Below are 21526 nucleotides of genomic sequence, written 5' to 3'. Positions count from 1 at the left end.
GACTGTAGCCATTACCCTTTAGAGCAGCATGGTCAATGTCTTTACTGCAGCTCAACCCGTAGAGCTGATGTTAGCTGAGTCTCTGCAGCTACTTGGCCCACAGCTCTCTACAGCAGCTCAGCTCACAGTCTCTGTAGCAGCACCAACATTGGGTCAGCCAGTAAAAACTTACATCAGCTCAGCCCACAGCTTAGTGAACAGCCTGTGCAGCGGCTCAACACACAACCCCTGCAGTATCTTTACCCAAAACCCTTTTGACAGCTCAGCTCACTGCCCCCTACTAATTTGTGTAGGAGCAAACACGGTGTTTGATGTGAAAATGCTGTGGCACTTAATCCCATTTTAATTGGGTGATCTATTAGCCTGTTTTTAAGGTGTAAAAGTGTGTGTCAGATAAATTTACCTCAAAGTAGCAGAGTTTAAACTTCCTTGGAAATCCATAAGTCGATAACCTCTTCCGTCCTGATAATCTTTCAGTCACTTTTATGCATTAGTGGAATGTGTCAATGACAGATTTGCATACCACAGGAAATCTGATCTTAAAGGCTCTCTTCTAAGCCAGTTCAAGAGCTGGCTAAGTCCCTACACTTCAGCTGTTACAGTGTACCGGCTCGACACATTCACTTAATAAGTCTTCACCTTCTGTTTCGTCTCAACTCTCCTACTGGCACACACACAGGCCATGACAGGCAATGTATGTAAATAATGAATCAATTTTCAGCGTGGTTAAGTGCTCAGCAGCTTTCAGAGAAGAACTGTGAGGAGAAACTTAGAGCAGGGGTCGATCGCAAGCTTTGACCATTTGTTGGGTTGATAGATTACGTTTTCCAGTTGTGAAGATGAAGCTTCGGCTCACCAGACTGCGGGATGGAAAGCTGCTTTCAACTCAGGAAAATTAAAGAAGACTTGTAAAGAATTAGTGTAGACACTTTTTAAATTAAGGTTTTAATTAAAAGGAAAATTCACCGCAGTATACCTACCCAAACTGCAGCATTTGAGTGTCCTATTCCAGCAGTCTGACACGGTTATCGGTCAGAGCCACAGAGGGGGAAATGTTTTTCCTGAGTACTCTGTGCTAGGTCTAAGTAGACATTAGGGATTCATTAACAGATCATTCATTCATCTGTTCTGTTCACCCCGAGCTCTGAGCTTTTACGGCTGGAAAAGAAAATCTGAGGTATAACCCCATGGCTGGAAATCACCGACATGCTGAGAGCAGAGAGGCCACGGTCATTTGATCAGTGTCTGCTGATGTAAATGCTCGCATATGGCCTAGCGTGTTGGTCCTGTGTAAGCTGGATCATATGAGTTGGAGCCTCGGGGCAAGGGTGACTGAGAGAGTCAAGGGGTGAGGCTTGACAAGAAGGAGAAAGAGAGAAAGCGTCACATGATATGTTCCATCCAGCTCAAAACGGCAGAAAAAGCAATTAGAGTGTTGCGGTCGGGGCCGCGTAGCCTCGACCAGAGGCATTTACCATAAGACAGTGAAGTGCTCCACCTCCACCTTAACACTCAGCAGCTTGAAGAGTCTGGTTCAAGGGTGTCACTTATTCTCTAACTCCAGCAGCAGGTAGACATGACGCACACAAAGAAAGAAGAAATTCATTCTGGTAGAATCTCAAAAAAATCTGTCTTAAAGCCTCTGACTTGGTATATTCCTCTCCGGAAGGATGACCAACGTCATGGTAATTCCAGTTCAGCCAGTAAGCGATGAATTACTTCCAGCTAAGACTTCTTTTGCCATGCTGCATTTTTCAGAGTCCTCAAATGACTTGAGTAGTAGCCATGGGTTTAGATCAAAAGCTTTGTCTCTTCAGATATGAACATGCAAAGAAAACCCTATCATATCTTGGTTCATTACATTCCAAGATGAAGAATATCTTTGTGTATTTAGTCTCAGTTTTCTGTAAATTATCAATTATGCTGCCTTTCAACAGCATAAGTCATGGTCTAAATTTGGTCCAAGGGTAGTTCATCTTCCCCCTGAAGAGCCCCTGCTCAAGGGGCTGGGATGCAACAATCCAACCCTCGTACTGTATGTTGGTCTACTGACCCAAAGAGCTAGATTTGGATATGTGCAGTGGCCTGATCCTTGGGGCTATAGTTAAAGCCAAAATTTGCCAAATCATTTATCTTAAGCTCGTCCTCATATTAATAAACAAGAGTTTGTAAAATAAATACTGGTATCGGAACAAATCAGTATGGGGATTGGTTGTTGTCAAAGCATCCTTTGTTTGGAGAGTAACCCTGTAAACTAGCAACTTTCAGCTGAATGTTTCAGTGGAAATCAAGTTTGCAAGAGCTTTGAGACACAAGAGGAATCCTCAAGAATACATCCCAGTTTAGATTTTTAATACAATGGCAGAGAATTATTAAAAGATGATCTTCAGTCATTTGAGAAGATTGGACCCATTTGAAAGTCACCAGTTAATAGGGTCACCATTTAAACCATAACACCCCTTTGATCTTTTCCATGGCACTTAAATCTATATTCTTTCTTTATATTATGTATTTCAGGCATTTAGAGTCCGCTTTGTTGATGGTTGTCTTCTTCGATGTGCTAATTAAATGAATCCATATGCAGCGCAATAAAGGACAATCGGATACCTCCACATGTCACTGGCCTGTTAAGCATATTCTTCTTCTTTGGTGAAAACGCCGATAACAATGGGCTACAGGAACAACTCAGTTCCTTGAAGAGAAGTTCCTAGCCCTAAAAGTTCCTTGTACTTCTGGATGAAATTCATCTTTATTCAGAGGCTATACTCCAGGTTACTTCAGCGGTATGACCCCCCAAAAAGAAAGTACTCCCTTGCAATTGATGGGTGTTAACTTTTTCTAAATAACATCTAAATGTAAGCTCAGCCAGATTTTTAAAATGTTGTTTAAGTTAGAGGTTGAAGAGTGATCACATCTGATGCTGACGGAGTTTCACGAGAGAGTGGAGTTGTTCTTTAACACCGATGGACGTCAGGATGCTTATCACCATGGACTGTGTCACGCTTGCTACTACTCAATGGACATCAGAACACTGAAAAACCAAGCCCCTAAAGTACAGATTCTGCATTTCTACATGGAAACAGAGAGTAGTTTTTAAGGTAAACATCACATAGCTCCCAAGACAGCCATGATCTAACTGTTGTGGGCAGCTCTTTCCCCCGCTCCTCTCTAAAAGCTCTCATGCCTTTGAGAGCTCATGGGAGGGTTCTGCTTGCAAATAACTCAGTCTGCTGTTTTAGTAATAACCAGGTTATGGCTGTGGTTATGCTGCCTCCAGGACCAGAGAGTCTCATGCCGGGAATGAAAACCAAATTTACCAAACAGACATTTGGAAAAAAGAGATGAGAATTAAAAAGCCAAGCCAAGGGAGGACGATTTTGTGGTTAAAAAGGGCACCGTTAAAAGAAGGGAGGTAAGTCATCTTCATTGGAGACAAAGAGGGTGTCCCATAAACTATCTTTTACAGCCCTGTTAGAGGCACTATGAGCCTGGCACCAGGATGTGACGTAACAGGACACGACCTGATAGAGCTGCAAGGTGCAGGGCTGCCAGATGAAAGAGATAAATCTTCTTGACAGTTTCATACCTCAGCTGTTCCCACCTGGCTATCATTTCAGTAGGTCATAAATAAGACGAGATCAAACAAATCTTTTTCATTTTCATTATCTCTTGGATGCAAACTATTTCCTTCATCACTAACAAGTAAGTCTTAACTCAAGCCCACATAATATTGTAGCATACAGCTGTACGACTTGTAGGAGTTGGGACCTAAACTGCAGGTTTTCCTCTTCGCAACAGTATTTCTTTGAACTTGCATGGTGCATTGTGTCGCCACCTCCTCCTCCCTCCTCCTCTTCCTCTCCTGTGAATGTTAATGACTGTCTGCACTCTGCAGCCTTTTCTCAGAGCATTACAATCTGCTGCAGTGAACCATAGCCTCTGTGGTTGTTGAATGAGTGGTGGAGGGATGCAATTACATCTCCTTGATCGCTCTGTGTGAGTAATGCAGCGTCATGAGGTCGTCTTTTATCATATCAGGGCTTATTGAATCAAACACTTGCCCTAAAATGTCATGGTCATGTTGTTCTGACATGATTTTATTCATTTGAAGACATTGATGATGTCACTGGAAGAAACACACTTATAGTGTTTCATTTCTTAAGTAGCAACAGCACTTTTTGTTTTAAGACCTTGATTTACAAAAGAATTATCAATGAGCCCTTAGTGTTTTGAATTTGCCAAGCTGTTTAATTTAGCTTTTAAGTCAAATAACTTCTTCGTCCAACATCGGCAAAGACCAAGCAGCAGCCTCTGGTCCAAAAATATGAGGCCTATACAAAAGTAGGGCTGCAACTGACGATTATTGTAGTAATCGATTACTCTGATGACTGTAATTATGATTAATCGATGAATCAGAAAAAAAAAGATGAGAATGCATAATAGTTAAATTCCCAAAACCAAGCATGCGTTGTTTTTTTGAGTTGATGACTATTGTGTCCTTAATGATATATACAAAGAAACAACATATCTGAAAATAGTTTAAGCTGACCAGATGCTAAATCTGAAGAATATAACAAATAACATGCATGTTTTGACACTTAAAGAATCAACAGTATGGGCAAAATAACAAAAATATATTGTTATGTCATGAAATTAAGAACTTATTGGGCCAAAAAGGCAAATAAATAAAAATGTGCCTTCACTCTTTTCACCTGCAGGTCAAACAGTACACCCCCTCTGCCCTACCTCTATCTGTAGCAGCTAACGCTAACGCTAATGCTAACATTATTTAATGACTCCAACCCCTCGTGGTTTTCAAACAGGGTGACGGTTGAATAAGAAGACTAAACGAGTCTTAAAAGACATTTTATGCATTTCACAACTTATGAAAGGAGTGTATGTGAGATTTTGTAGATATTGCCTCGCAGTTGAGCTTCCCGGCTCGTCATTGATGAGCCCAACATGTTTATGAGGTCATTTTTTATCTATGGCTCTGCCATTATTCCCGTGTTTACTTGTTTCCCTCACCTGCTGGCTTGGCTTCTTCCCCGCCACGCTGATTGGTTTACATCTGGCGCATACAGCCCCACAGCCCAGCTAAACTAACACAGTAATGACGCAGCACAGTGCATCGATAATGGTAAAACGTTGTTGACGCTTCTTCTAATCTATTTTTAAAGATTTTCTTGATTCGTCGTTGCAGCCCCATACGAAAGTGTTAAAAGCTGAAGTTTTTGCAAGCTGCAGAAACAACACAAATGACTACTCACTGAGCTAAAAAAAATAAATAAAGCCAAACTAAACCTATCTACAGCCTGGTTCAAGAAAATGTTTTTGGTCTGAATAAAGTTTTTAATATCAATAGCACAATTTTTTTTGAACTCATTATTTTTTGTAAGTTACTACACGTACAAATTTTGCCCATATGAGACCAAGGCCCAATATATGTGTCTGCGAAGATGCTAAAGACTACAAATGCTATCAAAAACAAATGGATGACATCATGAACACCACAACCATGTGTTTATGTGTATTATACATAATACATAATGTTTAAACAGAAAGACATTTAAACAAACCAACATTTTTGGAAAAAACCCCAAAGTTCTTGTAACAAGTATTGCCTGCAGAGGCATAGGCAGAAGCAGAATGCTTATCTAGGCTTAGTCTATGTGTTTAACAAAATTAACAAAATTAAGCTTCCAAAAAAAAAAAAAACATTAGAGAAAATCAACATTATCAACATCGTCACATTATCAACTCTTATAATTAAAAAAAAATAACTTTACAAACCATTTTTATAAAACTATAACATGAAATACAAGTTTATACGTTTATATTTGCATTACTCCGCAATTTAACCCCAACAACAGAAACACATCTCCTTTTTATACCTTTCTTAGCTTTTTGACTTGAAAATACCTCTTAAATCATACTGGATCTCTCAAATTGTAAAGAACTTTTGCACAGCACCTGGAAGTGGATTAAGTTTTGGGAGTAAACATTATGAGCATTATTTTGTTATAAAACAAATAAGAAAATTTCATAAAATGTGAATTCAGAAATGAAGGGTCAGTGTGAGCGTAATAATCTGTTTTATTGATAATGCGTACAGCTCTTTTTTGTAAAACAACAATTGAAGTTATAATTGTTTTATATGTAGATATTTTAGTTTATGTTAAAGTCATAGAGGCAGGATTTAGCCTGACACCTCTGCTTCCTTTCTTTTTTATTTTGCCTTGAATGGTGGCTGGCCTATCCTGAGCCTTCCGTCCTTCAGTGAGAAATGGCACAATGATAATATAAAAGCAACAGAAGACACAGTCTGACTCAGAGGCAGAGGGGTTGTATTTTGGGATACTACCAGACTTGCCTTTCAGCTTCAGGTGGTGAACTTGGCACCTCCCCTTGAATCCTTAAAAAGCAACATCTTAAATTACCCCACAGTAAATCATCCATGGTTGTACGTAGGCGGAGGTTAAAGCGTGTTTTTGATTAAGAAGAAGCAGCGAGTGTTAGAAACTGGATGAAACCGTGACCTGATATCACCTCGGTGCTATGTCAGGGCAGCGGAGCGATGACGGGATGGAGCCAGAGAGCCGCAGAGGACAGCCGTCTGTTCCACGGCCTGCATTTCTAAAAAGCCACGAGCTACGGCTGTCATGTTGCTTTTACATCAACACTTTCCCTTCATCTGCATCATCCCCAGTGTGACGGTTGCATAATTAAACTCGTCTAGACATAAATGCACATCAGAGTTTTGCTACATGAAGTATGCAGGCTACCTTTTCTTAGCTGCTAACTTAAAATAACACTGTTTCGAAGACACAATACAACCATCTTACACAGGATCTGGATAGTTTATCATCCCAGGCCCTGGAGTGGGGATTCCCCATCTTTACTGTCAGACGGCCAATTGGTTTTAATATGTCACACATGCTGCATTCCTTCCCTCTGTGGCTCACTATCTGCCACTCCCTGCTCTTGTCACTACAGTCTGTGTTAAATTCTCTGCCGCTGTCTTAGTAAAAGAGGGCTCTAAATGAAGCAATAAAGATCTTAACGGTTACCTGTAAAGTCTGTAAACGGCACAACAACAACTTGAAGCTACAGAAAAGAGGTTGCTCAGGCCCAACTGTGGAGTCCATAAAAAATGGGGCCTCAGGAAGAGTTGAGGAAGCCTGGTTGTGGACTTTTTCGTGATCTAGGGAGTTAGTATGCATCGGTGGATTCAACCAGCTGTCTCTGCAGCTTTTTCACGTTCATTTAAAGTCAAAATTCACTCATTTATACCCTTGGTTAAGTCTTTCTTGGAAGGTGTGTCCAGTACTCCAAAGACAGCTCTATTTTTACTCTCATTGAGAACATCATCTCTAGTGGAGTGATGCAGCTACAAGCATTTCACTCCTCTGCCCCCCTCTGGGAATGAAGCGAACTGCACCACAAATGAGACCGCATCTCCCCCCTGAAGCATTTCTCTGTCTGTCAGCACAGTTCCTAAATTTGATTTCAGGCAGTTTGTGAAGAATACATTTGGTAACAAAGATAAATTAAATGCCGCGATGCTCTGAAAATCTACATCCGCTTCATGGAAACCCTTTGCATCCCCACTGACACTCCTCGCTTTCTGTGTCACCCAAACCCTTGACTTTATCTCTTACAGTCTGTTGCTATGACAACCCTGTCTGGATGGTGAGTTGGCAGTATTCATTCAGTGAGTCAGTCTGGGCTTCTTTTTTTTTTTTCTTTTTTTGGGAGCTGAGAGTAAGTGAGCATGGGCTCAGACAGGCAGTCAGACATCTCTCTCTGCTGAATCCTCTTATCACCACCAGGGGAGGCTGAGCAGGGATGAACAAATTAACCGCAGCCTTTATGCTCTGTGTGTGTGTGAGTGTGTGTGTGTGTGTGTCAATAAAGTCAAAAGAAAAACTGAAACAGCAAAGTGGTAACAACATAAAATCTTTAAAGCCCTCCTCCCACACCCAGACGAGTGAGACCTGACAAGCTATTAACAAGTGAAGAATAAGATATTGAACCACAGTTTTTGCCAATTAACACTTCTATTTTTTCTCTGGCTGTACGTGTTTCTCTTACCCCATCAGTCACCTCCTCTCAAACCGTGTTCTGTAAAAAGTAAATGTCTTAAAACCATTTTAATGTCTCATCTTTCCCAGGGATCTTAAGGCTGGAAACATTCTCCTCGGGGAGGACGGCTCAGTGCAAATTGCAGGTATTTTGCTTTAAGGCAACATCATTTTTCTACACCTGTCACTTCTGCTCCAGATGAAGTGTAAAGAAGTATTTGTGTGATGCAACCCGATTCCCCTCTCCTAGACTTCGGTTCAGTAAATCTCAGCGCTGCACTGAAGTAGAATCCTATAACAAAAAGTTCATTGATGCATAGTTCTTTGTATGTTTCACTAACTCTTCCTCTCCTCTCTTTGATCCTTCAGACTTCGGCGTCAGTGCCTTTCTATCCACAGGTGGTGACATCACTCGAAATAAAGTACGCAAGACGTTTGTGGGAACGCCGTGTTGGATGGCCCCGGAGGTCATGGAGCAGGTTGGTCATCTTTAGCCTAAAACAAAACTACAACAAAAACTCAGGTGATCTGAAACTTATCACCTCTTTTATGACTCCAGGGTGTCCGCGGGGTCTTAAAAAGTACTAAAAGTTGATAAATCAATTTTGGGAAAATTAAGGGCCTCAAAAAGTATTAAAAAGTCTTGATTGTGGTTTTATGAGGTATTAAGTTTCATAGATATTCAAGCTTTGACCCAAAAAATATCCATGAATATTTATTTTCCTCCTTGCAACTGTCCCCTGATTGGGACGTGAAACCATCAGCCAATAAAGTTCTAAAATAGAATAGAATAGAAAATAATAGAATAGAGTTACTCTATTAGTCCCAAACTGAAAAATTGTTGCGTAAACAGCGGAAATAGATGGAGTCAGTAGAAAAATACAAAAATAAAAAAGAATAAAACAACAAAAAAAACATAAAGACTCTAGTTACAAAAAATACAACAATAATGATTGTGAGCGGTATAAACACAAGCTATAAATTAACGTCATTTCTAGTTTCATAAAGAGAAGTTAAACACAACATTAAAGCAAATCACACAATCTCCGGCACATGTCCTAAATTTTAAAAACGATTAAATAATTTCTCATTTTCTACAGCAAGTTGGCCTTGAATAACTGCTGTTTCTTGTTGTAGGAGTGTTGATAAACCTGCCTTTAGTTTCATTTGTTCTTTCAAGCTTTATTCCTCCTTAGCTTACAGCATTTCTGTAAAAATGTAAACTACAACTGTTAAAAAGTCGATGCCAACAACAACTGAAAGTTGCGATAAAGTCTTAAAACTTTTTTAAAGGTTTTTGAAAAAGTCTTAAAAAGGTATTGAAATCAAACTCAGGATTTTAGCATATACCCTGGACTCAGTACAGAGATACCACATGTAACACTCTGATGCCTGAACTTGCAGAACTGTGAAAGTTAAACCATCATGACCTGAGGAGGATCAATTTTTAAATTAAAATAAAAAAATGTTATACCCAAAATTTCTGTTTTGGAGTCTTAAGAAGATGAACTTGTTTCTCAAAGATAATGACACAGTTTGTGATTGTTTTTGTTACAGGTCAGGGGTTACGATTTCAAAGCAGACATTTGGAGCTTTGGGATCACAGCCATTGAGCTCGCAACAGGAGCAGCACCTTATCACAAATACCCACCAATGAAGGTACTCTCAAGGCAATATTTTGATTCCACTTCAGTGTTGCTGCCCCCACTTTGTAACACTCGCCCCTCCTGGAAGTCAAGTCAAAATTTTTCATATAGCGCCAGATCACAGCAGAAGTAATTTAGAGTTACATCTCACATAGGTCAGGTCTATACCTTGTTCTTTCACTTAACAGACTAAATATCCTAATTTTATTAATCTAATTTACATAATTGGATGTCATTTGTCTGTACATCATTGCCTTCATATTTCTCTTCCTGCACTCTGTATTGCGTGCAGCGAAGTTCTGCCCCAGTGTGTTCACGGAAACACAAACATACGCGCGCACACATACAGATAAGAACTCTGTTTGGCCGGCAGAAAGCCGGGAAAAATCTCCCAATGCCTTTTTCTGTGAAGATGTAACACTGGCTGTACCTAGGGAAAACACTGCACTTAATTTTGTTTTTTTAAAATATACTAAAATACTTATTGCTTTGTTCGTTTTTGAGTTTGTTTTTTGTTTCTTTGTTTGCATTGGATTCTATTGAGAAATTTTGGAAAATCTTTTTACAGCAATTCATAGGGACATTTGTGTGTTGAACTTATCAGCATTCTGATTTACTCATCAGAAAATTTTATAATTTTCTGTTACTTTTGTTTATTTTTGATTGTTTTTTAACTGTGTTTTTTTGTCAACAGTTTTCAAAAACTATTGAAAACTTGATTGTTAAGAAATGTGAAACTCTTTCTTCCAGCGAATTATTTATTGACAAAAATAATTTATTTATACTTTTCTCAGAAAGCTCCCTGAATATTTTTGGAAATTGAGTGTGATTTAAAAAATGGTTAACCAAGGAGTCTGGACATTTTAGGATACTTTCTTTAAGGATTTTTTCAAATAAAAGTTAATCTTTGTAGTTACAGATTTCAGTATTTTTTTTATTTTAAAACTTCAAAAACAGTTCAAAATGTAAGTTTTGGGAACTCTGAAATGTTTTTTTTCCAGCAAGTTTCGTTAAGTTTGATTTAAAAGTTTCCCAAAGTCTTGGAAACTTTGTAAATTTCTGGTTATTTCTTTTCTTTAGGTCTTGATGCTGACCCTGCAGAATGACCCACCGTCACTTGAGACCGGCATCACAGACAAGGAGATGGTAAAGAAATACGGCAAATCCTTCAGGAAGATGGTCTCCATGTGTCTACAGAAGGACCCAGAGAAAAGGTATGATTGCAGTGCAGTCACTGAAATTATATGGCACATTTGAATGTCTCTGAACACGAAAACTTTGCAGTGGCTCCCGGTAGAAATGCTACATTGAAGGTTTTATTATTTTTCCCCACCATATGTGATATTTTCAGTCACAGAGACCCAATTTACTGTCACTGGAAATCATTTACACAGCTTAGCACATGTTTACATGTTTCACTGCATTCCTAAATCATCTGCTTGAAAAAAAACGTATGAACAGTGTCTTTCATATTCACTCTGCTGTTTTTCAGGCCAACATCCTCGGAGCTGTTAAAGCATAAATTCTTTCAGAAAGCAAAGGTGGGTGTGTAAGCTATGAGTCAGCATCCTCCCTGTTTCACTAGTTAGGCTGGTTGATGTGTAAAGGTCTGAGCCAGCAGAAGTGGTTGGATCTCATTGGCCTCAGTTTAGCCTCTGTTTAAGATTTAGCTGATGACTGTTTTCTGTAAGTTTTCTCTGCAAAGGTGGGTTCAGAGTAAGAATGAAATCAAAGACAGCAGACTTCAAATGAACTAAAATGTCTTTTTGTGTGAGTCAGTCTACCTCACACTTAACTTGTCCATGTGTGACCCCGGCAGAGGCCGATGCTGCATTCCTATTGTTATTGACCATGTGGGGCTGTTTCTAACAAAAGCAGGGGTGAGCAGTGTAACTCCAGCCTCTGGCTGCATGCTGCCTGAGAAACAGGGACAACTAAAGAGCTGGCTCAGCAGGTCACACCCCAAAAACAACCTGGGTGCTTTTTGGGCATGATCCTGTACAAGTGGAAGAACTGTAGTACTCATTCTGATCAGCAGAGGGGGGGATTTGTCTTTGTTTTAGTAGATGGATTCTCCTGTATTAGATAGGTTTTAACCTGTTAGCTTCCAAGTGAGAATTGGATTTTCTATTTGTTATTTTATTTATAACATTTAGCACTTTTGTGTTCACCACAAGAGGCTAGTTAAAAAAAAAAAAAAAGTCCCTAAAGGTTCTGTTTTTTGGGGGGTTGTTTTAAAGTATTTGAAGCTAGATCTAACGTCTAATCAAGCAAAACTAAGATGAATGAAATTGAAAAAAATATTTAGAGATATTTGATAGCCATGTCAGCTTGACCTCAGTTACCTTGGCTGTTGCTCTTGAAGTCAGCCAGGAGCACTTGTTTTGGTGACCCAAGAGAGACAATCAGATAACATGCACTGAAATCTAACTAAGTGTTGTCCTATTTTTAGTAAAATTGTATCATTAGATTTAATATGAGCCACAGTCACCTGATATTAAAAGAGAGCTTGCACCTAAATTGCTTGTAAAAAGTGCAAATCTGCCAATGGGGAACGAAAATTTTAAAGGAAAAAGAAAATAAATCTGAGCTTTTGCAGCGTGTATCGTATGGCTGACTTAAGATAATTCAAAGTTAAAGGGCCCTGAGGAGTTTGAAAGTGATCTTGAAAAATGCTCCCTTCTAGATATATGCTTGAATGTAATCCACACTTAAAAATGAGATATTGATGGTTACAGGTTATTTTAAATTTCTACTTCTTAGCTTACAGTTTGGGTCCACCAGGACCGGATTAATCTACGGCACGTCTAGGTCTCTATGACAACACCACCCCGGCTGACAGAGATAAAACACAGAGATCTTTGTATTTCTCCGCTAAAAACGATTTCCATGATTAATTTAGTAGTGATGGTGGACACAGGAGCCTAACTGTCAGACAGAAAAAGGACAGAAGAGGAGAAGAAAGCTAAATGGGAGAGTAATACAGGAGCTAAAATGTTTGTGATTATGTCCATTGCAACCCACATGCAGCAGTGATTCTGCAGTTGTCTGTTCAAAATTGAGAGTCTGTCAATAAACCAATGTCTTAGGGCACCAGACTGACAGCTGCGATTAATATAAATGGCTGCTAAACTACTTACAAGCTAACCGTGTTTACTTGTATTCACATTAGCCGACAGATACGTCGGAGCACCAGGCTAACATTCTTCAAAGTCTGCTTGATGTCACGTTTCCAACCGTAGTGCTACGTAACGTTACTGATAAATACCTTACCCCTGGGCGTCGTATCCAGTAAAAAGTTGTCTCAAACAAAAAAGAATTGTTTTGATACGGTCTTCATTTAATTCCAAAACAAACACGCGCCTCACTAAAAGTCATTTACGACAGTGTGCAGAGACTACGGGCCACAAGGTGGTGAAGGAGTGCAATCAAAACAGATCCTCCTTGCAGCAGCTTTAAACAACTGTTAACAGTTTTGTGTGTTTGTTGGAAGTTTTCTGCTTGGCTCTGATTTTTCTCTCCTCTTGTGACAGACCCACGAGTATTTACATGAGAAGTTACTCCAGAGGGCACCCACAATAGGAGAGAGGTCGAAAAGGGTAAGAGGCCAAAGCCTAAAATTTAAACTGAGCTTTATTTCTTATAAGAGTCTAAATGTGTCTGTGTTTTCAGGTACGTCGAGTGCCGGGTTCCAGCGGTCGTCTGCATAAAACAGAAGACGGCGAATGGGAGTGGAGTGACGACGAGCTAGATGAAGAAAGTGAAGAGGGCAAACTAGCTGTTGCTGCCTTAAGGGTGAGAAAAACACGCAGGTTGTTTTCCTCTGAATGCATCCTGTAGTTAAACTTCCCGTCCTGTCTTTTTACCCTGAACACATTTTCATTGTCACTGTCATGTCTGTGCATCAGCATGTTTTTATTCCTTCTCCATTGTCTCTCCACTGAGTCTCCCGTGTCTGTGTGTGTGTTCTGTCTGATGGCCAAGGAGCAGCAGGTGAAGCCTGTTAGCGCCACCAGGCGACAAGTGCGCTTCTCCCTCCCACTCGAGCTGCCTGCGTCCAGGGTTGTTCACTTGACAACACGATACAGATGGCATTCTCCTAACAAGGAAGGACTCTCTGTTAGCGAGGGATTATGTGATCACATGAAAAGAAAAGGAGGGAGGAGAAGCTTTTTTTTAACAAGTGAAAGCTGTAGACAAGCGACAGTTTTCTCTTCCTTAAGTTTATCTTTACAATCACAGATCAGAAGTCATCTTAACTTTAGCTTCAATAAGACTTTAAGGGTCTGTTGTCAGAGTGATAAACTCTGTTTTATCAGAGTAGAATCTACACACAGACAATCCCTTATCTCCTAGATAAATTTTTATTGAATGTTGTGTAACTTAAAACAACAATCTAGTCACCGCACTGTGTTGTGTAATTGGAAATGTGCACTCATAACACAAATCTGTTCATCCTTGAGATCACAGGCGAGTAGAATTTGACCCAAAGTTTTCTCAATGAATGGGTCTCAGAAATGTGCAATCCTATTGTTAGTAACCACAACGCCATGTCCACTAGAAGCTAACACAATTCAATTCAATTAATAACACAATTGTGTTCATACACAAACGTGGGAATGTTTTGTGTTTACCTGCTTAATAATGCACAAATTTAGTAGAGTCAAAGATTGGGGTAGCTGAACACATTTTCTATCAATTTTCTTTAATATTTTCCAAGCAGTCATACATCGTCTCAGTCTCTTGCTGCTGATTGGCTATTGTGGCATGAAGAACTTGCTCCAGGTTTTTCAACTCTTGCTAGTAGAGCATTGAATGCTCCATTTGCGTGTTTAATTTACTTCATTCGAGCAGAAACTTTACAGAGACTTTACATGTTATTTACTGGAGCCAAGAACTTCATTTAGGTTTCATATGGACATGACACATTTCAAAGCGTTAAGGTACAGAGAGGATTAAAGTTGGGACAGCAGTGATCTCCTTAAAGGAAGCATCCTTTAGTCAAAAACATGAGAGGTCCATTCCTGGAAGCCATCTGTATTTCTTTTCTCTTTCTCTTAAATCGCTTATTATTTCTACTGACCAAATCACACCTCATCAATTAAATGAAGTTACTCATTAAATCTTTGAGTCTAAGAATTCAAACTGTGAAAAAACTCTGCTTCTTTGTCGCTGCTTTACGGGCTACTTGAGACAAACTGAACTTCAGGAAGTAGTTGCTCCTTTCACATGGTATGCTCTAGCGTCACGTCAAAGATAACAAAATTTAGTGTTTGAGTATAAATGTGTAATGTGTAAAGTCTGCAGAAGAAAAAAAGTGTCAATTTACAAGTAATAAAGACTTAGTTTTAGTTGTAGTTACATGCCATGGTTCTATTATGAAAAGAGGTATACTACAGAAAACTAAAATGTAGAACATGGAGGATCTTGGGACATTATTCTCTCGTTCTTGAAAAGTTAAATGCAGGCTAACCATGGACTAAGTTTAAGAGCACTTCATTCTCATAATATTACATCTCTATTCCCCAAATTTCAGCTTTAATCTCCATGTTTGTCTTCAATGGCATGGCCGAGTACTTGAATCACCGTTGACCAATGTGAAACCATTAAAGCCAGGACTCAGTCATCAGTTACCACAGTGTCCTTAAAAGAGGATATCTGTAGTTTTATCTGGTGACTGGACACTACATTGCTTCAGTTTGTCTTCATCTCAGCCTATGAGTGTTTGCTTGAACGTTTTACGCTTTTATTTGTTCTGCAGATTGAAAGATTGCTGTGACCATGTAACAGTTTGACTTTCCTCTCGATTTTGTAATCACTCTTTTTGCATCTTTCTGCTTTTAAATCTAATACAAAAAGGTCAGTTAAGCAACAGGTGTTTCTACTCGTTCACAACTTTATTACACAGCTGTAACACAGCTACTACTTGGCTATTACATAGTTATTACGCAGGTATAATTCTGTTATTATGTAATTATACAGGGGTACCACAGAGGGTGTGGTTTTCATGTAATATGTGATTGAATCAGCTTTTTTAGTGCTGTCATAGACCACCATGGTATCTCTTTTCTCACCATTTGTTTCACAATATAAACTAAAAGGACAGATATATGAGTAAAGTGAAAGAATGAGCTGTCCTGCTTTCTGTGTGGTCTTTGCACCCACACCGCTGTTTTTGCTTCGCTAACGCCATCCATCAGATACAAACCTCTTTCTGGTAACTGACATTTTTTATGGTCTGTTTTTAGTCTCCAAGAGTGAAGGAAGGATCCCAGAACTCAGAGGTGAGTTTCAAACTATTCTTCAAACATAACTTACTTGATAAAGTCACAGGGTTCCTACACAGTCCTTAAAATCTAGTTTAGAAGAAAAGTTAGGGCTTTTAACTTTGAAAACCTAAAGAAGTTGTGAGACTCTCCAGGTACCGTCACAAACCCAGAGTGAGGAGTTATACTGAGTTATGTTTGTGTCATAAAAGCAGCACCTATGTGAACAAATGATCTTCTTTCAGGTTTTCCAGACTCCTGAGCCTTTAAGTAGTCAACACCCACCAGCTGCCACAGCTCCGGCAGAACTACCTCAGGCTGCTCTCCAGGTTCCACTGCAGCCAACACCAGCCAACACTCAGTCCTCTGCCCAGGCTGTGTCTCCCACACCGGGTGCACCTGCTGCTGCTGCTGCCCCCACACAGGTCATACAATGTTTTGAGAAAGCCTCTCAGTTGTTGTGTCCTTGTTATACTGAGAATTATCCTTTAAAACTCAACTGTTATTCTTCTTCTTTCAGGCTCCAGGGGACATGAAGGCTCCTATTAGCTTGGTATTAAGGTTAAGGTATGATTTTCTCCATTTATATCTAGCATGATCCAAAAATCTTAGGGTTCTTTGACGTATGTGGCTCATTAAATGTTTGTTTTCGTAGTTTGATTATTGATTAGAAAAACAGAGTTAAGTGGAAACTACAGAAACTGTGGAATAAAGTGGCAGTAGAAGTTGTTCAAAAACCTCTTGGATCCATCTGTACATTGCTAATTTCAGTCCTTTTCACTAAAGAATGACAACATAACCCCCTCTGGTTTTCTCCTTTTCATTATCTCCTCAGAAATTCAAAGAAGGAGCTTAATGACATCCGCTTTGAATTCATGCCGGGAAGAGGTGAGTAATATTTCACTCTTTCAAACTTCTTTTCTCTGAGTAGCCAAAAAAATGTCCTGAGTTTAAGTTTTGGCTGCAGATAAAACATTTGGGGTAATAAGTAAAGGGCAGTAAAGGAAAGTGAAGATTCGACAATCCTCTCTGCTGTTGTTTTGCAGACACAGCAGACGGCGTGTCACAGGAGCTGGTGTCAGCAGGTCTAGTGGACGGGAGAGACTTAGTAATTGGTCAGTGATCAAATGTTTGTCTGCTTCCACAGAAAATATCACTTCCTCCTCCTCATCCTTTGAAAAGTTACTGCTAAAAAAATCACATTGTCTCTTGGTTCTCTGTTTCTGAATACACGTTAACATTTTGAATCATCTGTCTTTTCAGTTGCTGCAAATTTGCAGAAAATAGTTGATGGACCTCATGCCAATAAAAATGTCACTTTCAAACTGGTGAGTTCACCTTCAGACATTAAAAAAATCTTTGATATGCATCTCTGAATCTAAATAGGCAGATCAGCTTAGAGAAGAAATCAGAGGAAGAATAATAACTTATTACATGAAACCTGACAAGTACATTTTCCTTACCCCATTTCTTGTTTTTCTTACGGCTGTGATTTTTACTGGTATCAAGCGGTTCGGGGGGTCATTTTTGTGTTTTGGCATCTTAACATAAGATTTTTTTTGTAGATGTGGCAGGGGCTCATTGCTATTCAAATAAGACAATTTTAACTAAAAATAAGACACAATGATTAGATTTTATTTTTTTTGTGATCGATTATTTATTAGTTATTTTTTCTAATAGCTTTAGCCATATAAACACAACATAAATCGTGATACTTTTTGACAACAAGGCATGAATGTTTTGCAGCAGTTGTGTCTGACAAATAATATTTTCTATCTTAGTAAAGTGCAATCTAGCTGTAGAGAGTTCCAGCTGGGCAATATCTCTGTAAGAGTGGAGCCATTCCCTCACAGACAGTGTGTGTGGCTGCTTCCAACAAAAAGCTACCATTTTTTTTGCAGCTGTAATCCCAACCAACAAAAGTCGTTTCTCAGTAATGGTTTGTGCTAATGACAAAGTGTCATTGAGCAACAACAGACGTTGTGAGTGAGGGACCATTCTTCCAAGGATATTGGATAAGGTGTCCGAAACAGTTATATTTTTATAGAAGAAATGGACATTATGTCTGGTTGAATCCCCATACCTGATTGGAACAATGTTTAACCAACACAAGCATGTGGATGTTGACCAAAAAGAGGATCAAAGGCTGGTGGTGCTAACTCTGCTAACTTAAGCTATACTTCTACCCACGAACTGTACAATCCCTAGTTTAGATCTCATTATGTAAATATTTTTTCTTCTTCTAAAGATATTTTCTGGCTTTTTATGGCTTTGTGTAGCGAAGGCAGGACAGTGCATAGAGCAGGAAACAGGGTGGGGATGGGAATGACGTTTAGAAAAGGGGACCACAGGTTGGATTCTAATCGTCAGGCCACACCGGTGTCTTGGCCATCCTTTCTTTAGACTTTCATCTGAGTGTTTTCTTACCCTTTCACTCACTGCTCAATCTGAAAGGAAAATAAGTTGCTTCAGAATTTGACTTGCAAATGTCCAGACAGCAGTCACATCCCAAAAGTGTTTTGGAGCCAAAAGATTATTTCTTACAGTAAATCAACCAAAATGAATGTGCTCTGCTTCCCTATTTTCACAATAAAATACAAGAAGATACTTGAACTGTTGCTCAAAAGAAATATCACTCCCACAGTTATGCTGTTGTACTGAGCATCCTCAGGGCCGTGCCAATCTTTAGCCACTTGTTTTGCATCCTTGCATCAAACCGTGGTAATATCAGTTATTACATTGCTTAAAAAATGGGTATGATTGTTTCACTTCATATTGTTATGAATCTTCATGTATGTCTCTTACATTTCTTTAAAAACTCTTCTTATTTCTCCACAGGCTTCTGGAATAGAGGGATCTGAAATTCCAGATGACGTCAAACTGATGGGCTTTGCTCAGCTCACCATTAGTTAAACTGTTGTTCTACCTGGGACCGTGACTTGCCTAAAAAATGTGAAAATTAAAAAAAAAAATAGTTTATTGCATATTTTCTTTCTATGGCTGTAAAGAAACCACTACTGCCAAAGAAAACAGTACCGTTTTGTCATCCATAGGATCATTCGAGCGTCGCCTCTTTGAACGGTTGGTTGGCTGAAGTATCAGAGTGAACAGTATCAGAATCCATCAAAACAAGTTTACAGCGTTTATGTAGAAGGATGCAAGTATGTTCAGACAGTTTCCATCCTGGTCTCCCTCGTTCTGTTATTGTTTCTCTCTAATATGTGATGCATTTGCACAATCCAAACTAACGCCCTTGAATCCTGATAAATGTAACAATGCCTTATATTCATCGGAACTACTGAATGCACGTTTTTTGGGACGTCCCCAATTACCATATGGAGCATTATGTTATCTGATATGCACACGTGGTGTCAGGCGCTTATGTCAAACTTTTTGTGTACTTCGAGAGAGGTAAAGGTGCAGTTACTGAGGAAGTAAGAATTCAAAATAAGACACTTTATTGAAATCATTTCATTGTCTATAAAAGAATAGGCCATGAGCGTGAAAACCAAATGCTAGCATGTTTCACTTTCTTACTCTCCTGAAATATATTGGACACTTATCCCTTTGCCTATTTGTTAACACGGTCCTAGATTTATTGCTCATTGTAAACATCGGTATCACTAAAAGATTGAAGGTATTCGTGGGTTACAACCCAAGAAAACTACAATTCCCATGAGCATCTTAAAGCTCCTTGGAAGATGCTTAAGTTTTTATGAAACAGGTTTAAATTAAGTTTCAATATGACCCACAAAAGCAAACAAGACACTGTGTTCTCTATAACTTTTATTGGAAACATTCACACTGAATGGTAGATTTCCAAGTTTAAAAAAGCAGGATGAGATATTTTTCAGAAACATGTTGTACAGGACAAAGGGGGTGCCAAAATTGACCACAGGAGGCGCCAAAATTGACACAGTTCTCCACAGGAGTTCTGGTGAAAACCAAACATTCTTCTGGCTAAACCTTAAGGCTTAGTTTGAAGGGAGTCTGTTGGCAGATTGGAAAGTCAGCAAAAGCCGCAAAGTTACATAAAAGTTTGGTAGCGGCTGAAACCGCGTGTCATGTTAGCAGAAATGTCTGTTGGTATCAGTTTGTGTCTGTTAAGAGTCTAGTTCTTAAAAAAAAAGAAACTTAAGTGCATTTTTGTTTATGTGGATGAAACATAAGTACTTGATTTAATTTCTGATATGTAAATAATAACATCTGGCTTTGATTTGTTTTTATACTCTGTGTTTCACTCTTGGCCTTTTTTCTGTCCTATGACACAATTGTGGGTTGTAGCATTGTGTGAAGGAAAAATGACGACACTGCAAATTTAGCTTTGAATTCCCTTATTTCAATGGCCATGCTGACACTTCTTCAGTGTTTGTGCATGGCGCTTATTTACCTTTACACGTGAAGCTTTTCACTTTTTGCCTTCAAAAAGGTTGATTCTAGTTTAAAGCAGCTGTACTGCTGCATTGTTAAAGTCTGTCCACCTCAATTTTCACCAAATTTTGAGCCAAGAAACTGAAAACTTGTCTCTATCTCTTCCAAGTAGAGGCTGTTTACAGAAGTTATGTACCCCACATCATACTGAAGTCATACAGCTGCTTTATCACGCGTTAATAGTTATTTTCAAACAGCAAAAGTTTATATTATACGTTCTCCTGTTTCGAAGAGCTTGTCTCTGATTGTAGATGTTTTGAAAGATAAAAAAATGTCTTGCCTCGGATTCAAATATAACGCCTCTGAATATTTGTGTGCATTAAGACACGTTATTAAAGAATGTCAACAACAATGGCAGCAGGATGCTCATCTAACATTTTAGCGAGGTTTTACTGTTGAATCTAGTCATGTGATGGTATAAGACTCTGCCAGATGCCAAACTGATTTTTTTGCAGAGAAATGTCAAAAGGAAATCGTTGTTTATGAAACTTTACACTAGCCTTAATTGAAATTGACCAACTGTGTATTTTTTTTCTTTTTTTGACATAACCTCAAATTTTCAGATATCCTGTCTTTAAAATGTGCTTCTTGTGAAACGTTGCAACACCTGAGCTGAACACTTCAGGTGTTTCCTCAAACAGGAGCAGCAAAGTCAGCAACCCAACGTTAGCTTCAGTTATTGGTGCCATTTTCCTGGTTCGGTCTGCAACTGACTGCAGACGAGGACAGGATACATTTGTATGAGCCCTGAAAGAATGCGTGTGTGAATGTGTGTGTGTTTGTGTGTGTTGCATAGATTGAGCCCGGCTTCTTAAAGAGTTAATATCTAACGGCTTTATTCTCATCCTCTCTTCAGCAGTCTCTCTCTTGCTCTCTCTGTCCGGCTTACATGTAGTCTAACAAAGCTGTAGCAACTGAACAGATGACCGGCAAAAACACTTTTGTCCAGGCAATAACTCATCAAGGCTGTAAAATATTTGAATCCTCCTCCTGTTCTCAGTTCTTTAAGTTTTAGTCTTTCATTTGCTCTATTTTTGATCGTTCTGGAGTTCAAAGCATGTTTCTCTTGATTATTTTTAATCAATAAAGGATGAGCATA

General features: G+C 39.1%; 1 protein-coding gene across 2 annotated transcripts in view; it reads left to right on the top strand.

Moving 5' to 3' along the window:
* oxsr1b (oxidative stress responsive kinase 1b) overlaps positions 1–21526 on the top strand; it is a 57891-nt gene extending 36365 nt beyond the window's left edge. The window contains exons 5-19 of one of the 2 annotated variants that reach the window (XM_074693034.1): positions 8175–8230; positions 8454–8563; positions 9642–9743; positions 10811–10944; positions 11223–11271; positions 13264–13329; positions 13403–13525; positions 13715–13792; positions 15979–16014; positions 16242–16421; positions 16517–16563; positions 16832–16884; positions 17043–17111; positions 17260–17324; positions 18835–21526. In XM_074693034.1, coding sequence (XP_074549135.1) covers positions 8175–8230; positions 8454–8563; positions 9642–9743; positions 10811–10944; positions 11223–11271; positions 13264–13329; positions 13403–13525; positions 13715–13792; positions 15979–16014; positions 16242–16421; positions 16517–16563; positions 16832–16884; positions 17043–17111; positions 17260–17324; positions 18835–18909 — 1243 coding nt within the window. In that variant the 3' untranslated portion in view covers positions 18910–21526. The remainder of the gene's footprint in view (positions 1–8174; positions 8231–8453; positions 8564–9641; positions 9744–10810; positions 10945–11222; positions 11272–13263; positions 13330–13402; positions 13526–13714; positions 13793–15978; positions 16015–16241; positions 16422–16516; positions 16564–16831; positions 16885–17042; positions 17112–17259; positions 17325–18834) is intronic. The other variant, XM_074693035.1, reaches the window with a different exon arrangement.

This window comes from Halichoeres trimaculatus, unplaced genomic scaffold (assembly GCF_033239565.1).
Source record: "Halichoeres trimaculatus isolate MK-OKI-2021-1 unplaced genomic scaffold, fHalTri1.1 fHalTri1_scaffold_18, whole genome shotgun sequence".
NCBI lineage: Eukaryota > Metazoa > Chordata > Actinopteri > Labriformes > Labridae > Halichoeres > Halichoeres trimaculatus.
This window is presented reverse-complemented; position numbering and strand designations above follow the sequence as displayed.